The 11265-nt window shown below is 39.8% G+C and overlaps 1 protein-coding gene across 1 annotated transcript; it reads right to left on the bottom strand.

Moving 5' to 3' along the window:
* Window positions 1-7689: 7689 nt before the first annotated feature.
* LOC149839275 (divinyl chlorophyllide a 8-vinyl-reductase, chloroplastic-like) lies at window positions 7690-9636 on the bottom strand. Its single transcript, XM_090002424.1, has 2 exons — window positions 9556-9636; window positions 7690-9378 (listed from the first exon to the last, which is right to left on the bottom strand). The coding sequence occupies exons 1-2, from the start codon at window positions 9631-9633 to the stop codon at window positions 8131-8133; spliced, it is 1326 nt and encodes a 441-aa protein (XP_089858550.1). The 5' UTR covers window positions 9634-9636; the 3' UTR covers window positions 7690-8130.
* Window positions 9637-11265: the final 1629 nt, after the last annotated feature.

Genomic DNA, 11265 nt, shown 5'->3' with positions numbered 1-11265 from the left:
AACATGACTTAAAAGGTTAGAACCAACTCATAATTCAACAATTATGCAACAAGCATTAATAAAAACCATAAATTTTACAATAAGACAAACACTTGAAGACAATCAAATTAAAGAATCTTTAAGATGCAAAAATAACCATAACAAGCTCGACACACGAGCGACGACAGGCATGATCCTTCCGAACCCTATATTTCAACAATCCATCGATCGATCGATTCATCCATCATTTCTCAACAAAAATATGAAAGAAAGAAAGAAAAACTAAAATGAAGGAGATGAGATACTGTTTATTGTGATCTTGATTTTGCAGGCCGCAGGGATGAATCATAGTTCAGAGATCTCAAAAGAAGAAGAAGGCGATAAATGAACCAGATCTACATGAGGACGAAGAGAAAGATGAGATCTTACTCATGAGGATTGATCGGAGAGCGTGAAAAGGAAGATGAGAGAGAGGGTGAGTGAGGAGAGTGAAGAGAGAGGAAAGCCTCTTTAATACTAGAGATTTCTCTATGGAGTATCCAGATTATGCTGCAAGTGTGAGGTATTCAGGGCATCAACGGGTTTTAAGGGTCGATCGGGTTGAACCTCACCATCAACACAAACTAAAAATATATATGGTTTTTTTCTTTCATTATAGGTTGATTTTTAGAACAGAAGAAAATGATTTTCACTTTCCACGCACACACAGAGGGAACCTCGGTCATGATTGCAAGACGCGAAAACGAAAGCCGCCAAATGCTAGATTGGAACTCGGCAAGAGGAGAGGGTTCGGGCAGAACGAGCAGCGATCTTTCGGCTCCGACGCCACCACCCAACCAACCTCGCCGGCGCCACCACCCAACACATAGACAGAGAGAGAGGGTTCTTTCTGAATCCACTCAGCATCACCACCCAACCAACCTTGCCGAAGACGGTGCCCTTCCAAAGAGCGAACCCACCATGGCCGGCCGGATGATCAAGCCGCGATCTTTCGGCGGGGTTGGTTGGGTGGTGGTGCTGAGTGGAGGTGGATCGAAAGAGAGAGAGAGAGAGAAGGCGCCCCTCTGCCTTGCTCAATCGGTGTATGTTTTTTTTTTTAATGTTTCCTCCGTTCTTGTTCCTTTTGTAACGGGGGAGGTGGATCGAAAATTACACATTAACATGAACTTGGACGCGCGGAACGCCATCCGTCGCATCTAATGTTTGTTGGAAATCATATTCTCGATGTTTTTTTTCGTTCCATGCGATGCACGAGACGAGCTATCAAACATAACCTAAGTTCACACTATAAAATCACATAGCAAAGACGAGTAATGGACAAATAGAAGCCATAAAACAACATGAAGATCGATTGTGGTGGTAATGGTGATGATGATAATGGTAACGGTTGTGGTGGTAATGACAAAGGTGGTGATTGTGAAAATGGTGGTGGTGACGGGTGGTGGTGGTAATAGTGATGGTAGAGAAACGGTGGTAGTGGTGATTGGGAAGATGAAAGTGGGACTTAAGAAATAAGTATTTTGAGAAAAATGTCTCCCTCTACTTTTGAAAAAAGAGGTAAAATTTATAAAAAAAAAAAAAAGTCACTAAAAAAATAAAAATATGTCCAATTTATAAAGTGATCCAAACAAGTGGGCTTGCATTTTTTTTAAGATATAAACGTTGAGGACATTTTAGTCATTTCATATGACTAAACAACTTTAGCCTTAAAAACACATAACGAAAGGTGGTTGAAGGTGAAATGAAAGGTTACGAGGCCTTTCATAAAAAGCTAATAAATTGGGTGGTCTTTTGGAATTTACAACTTAAAAAAATCGGGCCTCAGAGAAAGGGCAATTTACAAGATAGATGCCCAATTTTGGCGTAAGTTTACATTTGACCACCTTGGTCAAGAAGAATAATTTCAGGCTGTCCAGAGGTTCCTTTGGTCCTTCCATTTTACAGGCTGGGCCCCCCATTGCCCCTCCCTACACGTGGGTACGTGTAGGTGGTGTTTGGGTCCATGACAAATAATTAGGGTTGCAACGAATGGGATATGGTGCCCCAAGGGAGGTGGCGTAATAGGGTGGGGGCCTTGGCTGCTGGATGGGCAGTCAAGGTTCGATTCTCATAGGTGTCACCCCTCAGCGCAGGTCAATGCATAGCATAGGCCTTGGGGGCAGGGGTCTTAGCCTCAGAGTTTTATGCACAGCCGGCACAACAACCGTGGGTATGACAGGCTGAGCCAGCTCGACCAGGTCTTCGTGCCGGGTGAGGTTTCTTCAGGTTAGAAAAAAAAAAGAATGGGATATGGCAATACGGGCCAGATCATAATAGAACAAATGTGAATCCAAATATGTTGACAAGGCTCCACTCATGTGGCAGGGGCAGGGGTGATTTGTGAATGTCATCAAGTTGACGGCATAGTGATAAAATGAAAATCTTGCGATAATATCATGAAAAATTGCCTGAAATTTTAAAACAGCAATTTCTCGTGAGATTTTCAAAATATCGCAAGATTTATGAAAAAACATAAATACCGTGATTTATACGCAATATTTATGTTTTAAACAGCTATTTATCATAAAAAAAACTGTGTTTTTAATTTAAAATAATTTTTATTAATATTTTCTGACAAAAGTTATTTTTTATATTTTTAATTAAATTTATTATTGCCAAGATTTTGCTGAAAAAAACATGACATTTATAAAAAAAATTCAAATTCTCGCAAGGTTTTGAAAATCAATATTTTGCCGTTTTTAACTTTTGGTCACTATGGTTGACAGGATGTCACAAATTCAAAATCCAAAGGTGGTGTCCCTTGCTGTGAGGTCGAAGCTGGGTGTAATTCCCTGTGGGTGGGGGGACCTCAAAGATTTTTACCAACCAGTCTGCAGTCCGGGGGTGGGGGTGGGTTACCTCAGATTATCCAAAAAAAAAAATCCAAATATTATGCAACAAACCTGAACGTGGATCCAGATCTGACATAATGGAGCTGAATTGGGATCTATTTTTTATAGGATCATATTGGATGAGACAACAAAATGTTAAAAACAAGGGTTTAACATGTAAATGGTGCAAATGGATCAAATTTGATCACGACCAAGTGTACATCTGACAGGAAATGCTCACACAAATCCGAGTTCCAAAATAGTGTGATCATGTAAGCTTGAATATGATCCAAATATACATTCTGATCACATTTTAAGATCCAAATCCTGGAACAATATGTTGGATTCCCATAGGTGATCCAACTAATCCAACTCATTTGTACCATGCATGAACTAAATCAAATTGGATATTACTAACCGCATAAGGTCCAATTCAACAGGCTCAAATCATATGGTCCAATGCTCACAATGTTGTTCGGATCTGGATTAGATCTAACAAGACAGCCACCCCACAACTAATCAAGGGAAAATTTAGGCTCCCCTCTCCCTATCGACTTGGGTCCGAACAGCTCTCAAGGACTAAGAAAAGGTCAAAACTGAATAGGTTGCAATCTTACAAACTCTTCACACCAAATAAGGTAAGAACCTTGCAAACCAGTGTCCATAAGGACATGACTCTCCTTCCATCTTCCATATCAATTCCCTCTGCTACTTCTCTTCCTGCTTTTCGATTTTCTCTCTCTCTCTCTCTCTCTCTCTCTTCTTTGTGGAGCTCCCCTTATCTTCATATATATCCTTTAACTTCATAATGGGATGCAGTGGATCAAAGAAAGCTGTTGCAACAGATAACTCTGATATTCACAAGAAATCGAGAATTCGAAAAAGGAGCTCGGCAGGTGAGAAGCCAGCAGTTGCAGTGACAGATGTGAAGGACATAGTTGAGAACAGTGAAGTAAAGGAAGGGAGCTTGATTGATAATGGCAGTCCACTCGAGGATGCGAACATTGGGAAGATGATAACCAGGGACTCTTCGGACCGGTATTTCTCATCGAGGAAGGATGAGTCGGTTGATGTAGTATCTGCAGAAGGCTTGGAGTATTTCTCTCCGAGGCCTGGACCAGTTGTGGGTGTCCTCAGAAGTGGGGATGAAGTTACTAGAGAAACAAATCCTGGACATGATAATGATAACAGTATGAAGAATGAAGAGTCACCCAGCGAAGAATATAAGAAACATGAAGAACACTATACAGAGAGAGAAGGTGGTCATCATGATTTTCCTAGTTGATTTTTGCTTATTTGGACTTCTGAAGGAGTTATGACATGAGCTGGACCATCAAACATGGAATTGGAAAGTAAAAAAATATATGCATAAGATGGAAGCCATGGTTCATGCAGAAATACACCCCAACAAAAAGGTTAAAGTCATGAGCTTCATCCAAGGATCATGAAAATCGAGTTACTTCAATCACAATTCATTTGTTCTTGAACTTTTATGGGCCTCTGTGTTTGGTACAGACTTGCTTTGAGTTGGCATTGAATTGGTTAAGACCAATAGTATACATGACTTGAATGTAGTTTCAGTTGACACGAGTATTAGACACTGGCTATTTTGCTTATTTGCCTGAAGTCCATAGCGAGTCACTTGATTAAAAAAGGAATACTATTCAGTCCAAGTGATTCAAATTCTTGTTTCCAAATTCACTTAATTTTAGTCATGTTCTTCTTGACACAGATAAGGCAAACGAAAAGGAACCTGCAGATCTGAAAGAGTCAATTTTGCTAGAGGAAGCCAAAATGGAGGACCCTGCTAAGAAAGAGGTATGCATCAAAGATTAAGTTATAGTCCTTGGACAGTTCTAAATAGAATTTTCAACTTACCGCTTCTGATAAATTAATCTATTCAATAAAACTTAACTGTCTGCTCACTAAAGGAGAAAGATCAAGAACTAAAAAAATTCTAAACCTGCTGATGCATAAAAAGGTAGTGATTAGTCATAAACTCAAAAATCCTACCTTTAGATTAGACTTGAATAGTAGTTCTGGCTGGAGACTGGAGTATGCACTGCCCAGAACAGGGGGTTGAAGTTGTTGCATCTTATCAAAGGGGTCTTGGACCAAAATCCATCTTACAGAAGAAAAGAAAAAAAAAGAGCAGGGACATTCAGTGATATCTTGTATATCTATGTGTATTATGGTTAGGACCTCCACATGGACCTGCTGATGAAACATGCCAGAACAGATCATTCTAGTGTCTATGAATGGTCTACATCTTGTTCTCCAGTCTGTTATGGACAAGAACAACAAAAACGCCAAAAACAAAAAATCAATGACAATGATGATAGAAGCCACAACCACAAGTAGGCTCATATCGGTTGCATAGAATTAAATTGATCCTTCAATAATCCAAACTTGCTGTTTTTTTTCAAGGCAAAAGGTCAAACTCTCGTGCTTTGCTAACATGTGAGTATGATTTTTCAGGAGCCAAAGCCATAGGATGACACTGATGCTCAAGTTTCAACAACAAATATGCTGTGACAATACTGATGGTGGGGTGTAAAAATGTCAAGGTTAAAAAAAGAAATATGATATGAAGGTTTCACAGACTGTATATCCCTAATTGTAAGTGAACTCTGATTAGAGTAATGGTTGTTCATATGATTCACTAAACTGGCAAAGTTTGCTTTATTCCTCACAAGAATGATGGTAATCTCTTTGCCAAGGGGCTCATGAAAATAACAAAATTGATTTGGTTTCTTTGCCAATAGCATAGAGACTTATTTGATTAGGGTGATCTTGAAAATTTTATGCTATTCTAGATTGGCTAAATAACTGTCAGCAAAGGATTTCTGGTCTCTAATATTAGCCGCATTTCTGTAAACTGTGGCCAAGAGTAAATGCCTAGTGTTCAGACCCATGGGTTGCCCAACTTGGCAGCCTCCTCTGCCTATGAAGGATCAGAGTTGACACTTCACAGCCTGACATGAACAGTGGATCACATCCCTCTTTGCAGCATCATTTAGCCATACACTTGCATATTAATTTACAAATGAAATGCCCAAATGCTTTATTCTCAGCAGAAACTGTAATAACAGTAGCATCTCTTCTAGAACAGCATTCAATCTGTATCACAAAAGCAAGGTGTTCTCCCATTATGACAAAAGCTTTAATACCTCATCCTGGAATAACCAAACCTCAACATTGCATACTACCTTTTTTCAGGAAGTCCAGCTTATATAGTGAAGTCAAAGCTGAAGGACTAGTCTTAGGCTTGTCATTCGCTGAAATATTGTTTATTGTTTATGGTGTACCAGGTTTTCTTTTCTGTTTAGTAGTTACCATTATAATAATTTGGACTACGAAACAACAGTTGTAGTGGCAACTGCGCCGTTGCCTCTTCTTTTCTTGTTTTTCTCTTGGACAAAGAACAGTAACACAAAAACTGAAAATCTTGCTGCAAATTGCTACTGAGGTTCAGAATCTTCAGACCAGGGACAGAAACCATGCATTAGTTTAGAAACAATAAAGTGGATGTCCAAGAATGGACCACATTTCCAAAGCCAATTTTTTGATATCAGAAACTGCATTACTTTCTCTATGCATATGAAATCATCAATCCTTTAAAAAGGCTCAACACTTATGATTTGTGACAGTCTTGAAGCTGATAGAATAAGTACCAAGGAGCCTGGTTACTGCCCTATTGATGATTTGAGCAAGAAGTAAAGAGTTCACTTCAACCTAGAGCATAGAAAAATTGCCCAGATTGGTTTCTCAACCAAGACATACTTATAAGAGTAATAAAAAAGAGAGGTTTCTCAATCTTTTCTCATCATACCAAGTACACCACAACAACCTCAGCCAACATCTGATATGAATGACCCACATGGGAGGATTCTGTGTTACAACCTTACCCAACCTTGCAGGCAGTCTAATACATCTTAGCATGGCAAAGAGATCCCTTGCACTAGGATTGAATCGATTGATTCCATAACTTACAGATGGCCAACAGAGCTGGAGCAGATATTTTTATACTTATTTGGATTTCTCGGTACTTGCTATTCTGACATGGAGTTATCATCAGCCACACAAGCTCTCCAGAATTAAAACACAAAAAAAAAAACGTTGATTTTTTTCTCAATCAACCTGCAGAAATACTTCATCAAAAAAACTGCAGAAATCAACTGATCTAGAGAAGATACCAAAAATACAGGCTATGGTTCTCTATCCCTAGAATTAAGATGACACTACAACTCTAAACAGACAACTTTTTACTTGGAAGTTCCACAGTATCCTAGAAGGACTTTCCAATGAAAAGTTCTTGTCTTTCACCCAGAATCTTAGGAGCCCAAGTATATTTTAAATCAAGGAACAATGGTTTCAGAGCTAAGAATAGGCTGACTAAGTGACTATAAATAAATAGACCCACAGGACATGACAGGTCCATGTTAGCGTTCAACTAGATATCACTGGATATTTTAGAGAACTATGAGCATACTTTATGGAATTCTACTGCAATTCAAACTGACCTTCCATCTTGTACAAATTTTGCCACCAGCATTGCACATCATCTAGTATAAATTTGGTGCACGGTTTAGCTCTTTGCACTTAAGCCTAATCTACCAAGACCAAAAATTAGGTAAAGAAAGAAAAGGGTATGCCTTCAAGTATATGTGCATCAACATATATGATGTGATCCTATTCTTGATGAGGACAAAACTTTCAGGCTGTGGCCAAATCATCCCAGTCATCTAGACTCCAGAGCAACCCCCAAAATTATCTGTTCATATTTGTTCCACATATATGGCTCATTTCAAGCAACTTAAACAGTTCTTAACCTCCAGAATAAAAAATGTCAAAGGTGATAGCATTTTATTATAAAAGAATCCATAAGATTCCAAATGACTGGTAATGGCATCAGAGAGAAAAAGTTTCTCTATCAAGATAAGTAATAGAAGCAAGATCATGCACAGATGCAACAAGTCCTTTGGAAAAGAACTAAAAGAATAAGTTCTGAGTAATAAAAAATCAACAGAAAAACAAAGTGTACACGGAAAACTCATAGTAGATTATTTGTGCTTAACCTCATTTTAACTTTTGGCAATATAAACTGATCATAGACACCACAACTAAAGCATTCAACTTGTCATCAGAGAGCAGTTGCAGGAAAAATCCTTAGAAGCCCATTCTTTTGTAGCCAAGATTCCACGGCCTCTCTCACCTTCCAAAGATAGAATGCAACTGCATAACTATTCCCCGGGGTACAGCTTATGTCTGATATCTGATATCAAAAAATTGATTGCTCGCCTAGCTCTTGGCCGGCCATACCTTCTCTAATTACCCGCTTGAAGAACTCTTCCAGTGTATCCGTCCCGTAACTGGGAGTTGCATCTGCATCATACTCACCGGTGTCTGGGTTCAGCACCAACATACTTTCTGCAGCATAATACCTTCCAATTTTTCCAAACTCTGCAGCATCTTCCAGAGATGGAAAGATTTTAACCAAAAAATCAAGAATGCCGATCACGAAGTCCATCACACCCAAAGGAACTTTCAGAAACTTGGGTTCCTTGCCCAGCAGCTTGAACAACATCTCTCCTTGCTCAAGTGGTGTCAATGCTTTACCTGGCCCTCCAATTGGAAGAATTTTGTTGATTTTATCTTTAGATGAGATACAATCAACAATAAAAGAGGCCAAATCCTCTTCGCTAATCGGTTTACAGGCACATAACTTCCCATCTCCAAACATCACATATGGCTTCCCATCCTTCACCAACTCAACTTGCCCTCCTAAACTCTTGAAGAAAGCCGTTGGCCTAACAATGCTGTAGGTGAAATCCCCATTTTCTGCTTCCTTCTGCAATTCTGCCTCAAACTTCAGCTTTGCTCTTTGGAATTCAAGGAGGGGTTTCTGAACACAGATTGCAGACAACAGAACAAAATGAACGGCCCCGAATTTTCTACCAGCAAGAAGGCTGTTCCTTGTCGCTTCGTAATCGATCTTCCACGAGTCTTTAACACCGCCCGACCGACTCGCCAGGCACGAAACGACTACATCAATTCTGGTTCCCAACACTTCAAGGGAGCTCTCCAGGGCACTCAATTCCGTTACATCAGAAAAGCAAACATTGGCTTCCTTTAGCTGTCGGACCGTCTCTTCCTTGCCGTTTCCCCCTCTTATTCCACTTCTCTCTCTAGTTACTGCAATCACATTATAACCCCTTTTCACCAGTTCCTTTACAACAAAGTTTCCAATGTACCCAGTTGAACCCACAACCAAAACGTTGATATCCTGAGAGCTCCTACTACCAAGCAAAGGCAATGTTGCTGAATCAGTTGTTGTAGAAGCCCTAACTGGGCACACTCTTTTCCTGCCAAACTCGTCACAGAAGTGGAAGATCCCAGATGGGTACCCGCCCTTTCTGCTGAATTCACCACAAGAATGGAAATCCTTAGTTGGGCACCTCTTATTTCTACCAAATTTAGGAGAAACTTGACTGACGCTCTTCCTCAAAACAAAATCCTGAAGTGGGTGCTGCAGATGATTCATTTACACAATTGTTAAAAGAGAAACAATGAGCTTGGTGTGCTTTCTTTCTGCAGAATACAGTAGAGTGGCGTTCAATAAATAGTGTGGAATTGAGATGCAAAGTTGCAGAACAAGAAAAGCATTTACTGTAGTAGTTTACATGATTTGAAGGAGTGGACTCACATGGATCGGAACGATGGGTGTTGGTGGAGGAGGATGGTGTCTTCGGAGAGCAAATGAATCTGAAAATCTGAGAGCCATTTGTCGTCAACATCGGATATCGTTTACATGTGGACTATATATAATAAGTTTATTGGTTATTTAACAAATATTACACAATCTACTTGGTGCGGAACCCAGACCAGCCTACGGGAAGCCCGTTAAGTTATAAACTAAATTTGAACTAAAATATTTAAACTGGAGCTGTCAAGTGAACCGAGCACCTCGTGACTCAGCTCGTCACGAGCTCTTTCATAGTCAGCTCTTATAGCTAGTGAACTGAGCCACCAGCAGTTGGCTTAGCGTACAAGTCGAGCCCAAACATAGCGTGTTCGCCTCGCAGAGCTTGTGGTAAACCCATTTGGTGCTAAACCTTGTGCTAAATAGGTTTTCGAGTTTTTTTTTTTCATTTTATTTTTAAATTCTGATGGTATAGATGTGATCTATGTACTAGATTTTATAGGGATCAACTCTTGAAGGGTTTGATTCCAACACATGGGTGGTTTTTTTTATAAAGTTCGAAGAATCAGTGGTCCAAAACCTTTATAAATTTTTGAGGCTCCAAACATCATTTTTTCATCAAAAATCCAAGTATGGATTCTTAGTAAATCGACCATACCCAACACATTTATAGAGCAGAAACCATATAAAAAGCACCAGAAAAGCTCAAAAACCTATTTAGCAAGCCGTTTAGAACCAATTGAGTTTAGCATAAACCCATTTCTCTCTCTCTCCCTCTCTCTCTCTCTCTATATATATATATAAATATATATATTTCATATATAAATAACATAGAATGTTTTTATATGAATCAGTTCGTGTTTGGCTTGTCTCATTGAGGGATGAGCCTAGCTCGAGCTCGAGCTCGGCTCGGCTAAACATGAACATGAGCCAAACTACGAGCTCAATCGACCGGTAAACAAGCCGAGCCTGAACATGTTGTGTGACTCGTTTACCAGCCCTAATCTAAACTTAACCCAAGACCCAAATAGAATCCACTATATCCTATATTTGGATCCATAATGAAATAGAAATTCATTCGATCATTGTTTTGTAAAGAAAGAAATCCATCTAATCATTAGATGAAGGCTTATACAAATCAAACCAACAAACCCAAACCCAAACCCATGTATATATATAAAAAAAAAATCCTCAACTCAAAATGTAGAATTCTAATATTTTCTACACTTTCCTATTAAAAATCCTTAGAAAATAATAGAGTTTCATAAAACAAAAAAAAAAAAACAGTAGAGTTACATTCGTTGTAAGCACACATATTTTGTAGAGTGCTCACAAGTAAGGGTGCAAAGATGGGGGCTGGGAGGCAGTTTTTGTTGAAACGCTGCGGAAGGCAGGCTTCAGGGGCCCACACTGGCAGGTGACGTGGAGGAAATTCAGACTCCTACCTGGCCCATGCTACGGTTGAAAGAGGCCGATTGGGATGAGGACCCTCCCACAGCTTCTACTTCTGCTACGTCGGCACCATCTCCAGCAGGCGATCGAGCGCTACTCGGGTTAACGTCGGGTCTGATCGGCTCTCTTTCGGGGTTGACCAAGAGGAAGAAGAAGGAGGAAGGGCAGTCAAGATTCGATTCTCATGGGCATCGTCCCTTTGCGCAAGCTAACACATAGCATAGGCCCCAAGGGCAGGAGTCCTAACCCAAACCCAACAAC

This window comes from Nuphar pumila, chromosome 4 (assembly GCF_984573655.1).
Source record: "Nuphar pumila chromosome 4, dmNupPumi1.hap1.1, whole genome shotgun sequence".
Lineage (NCBI taxonomy): Eukaryota > Viridiplantae > Streptophyta > Magnoliopsida > Nymphaeales > Nymphaeaceae > Nuphar > Nuphar pumila.
Note: the sequence above shows the minus strand (reverse complement) of the source record. Positions and strands in the feature narration are given on the sequence as shown.

Excerpts from the sequence above, each read along its gene's own strand:
- LOC149839275 (XM_090002424.1), bottom strand. The coding sequence starts at position 9,633 with ATGGCTCTCAGATTTTCAGATTCATTTGCTCTCCGAAGACACCATCCT. Across the intron at positions 9,379-9,555 it reads CACCCATCGTTCCGATCCAT|CACCCACTTCAGGATTTTGT; the intron begins GTGAGTCCACTC and ends AATCATCTGCAG.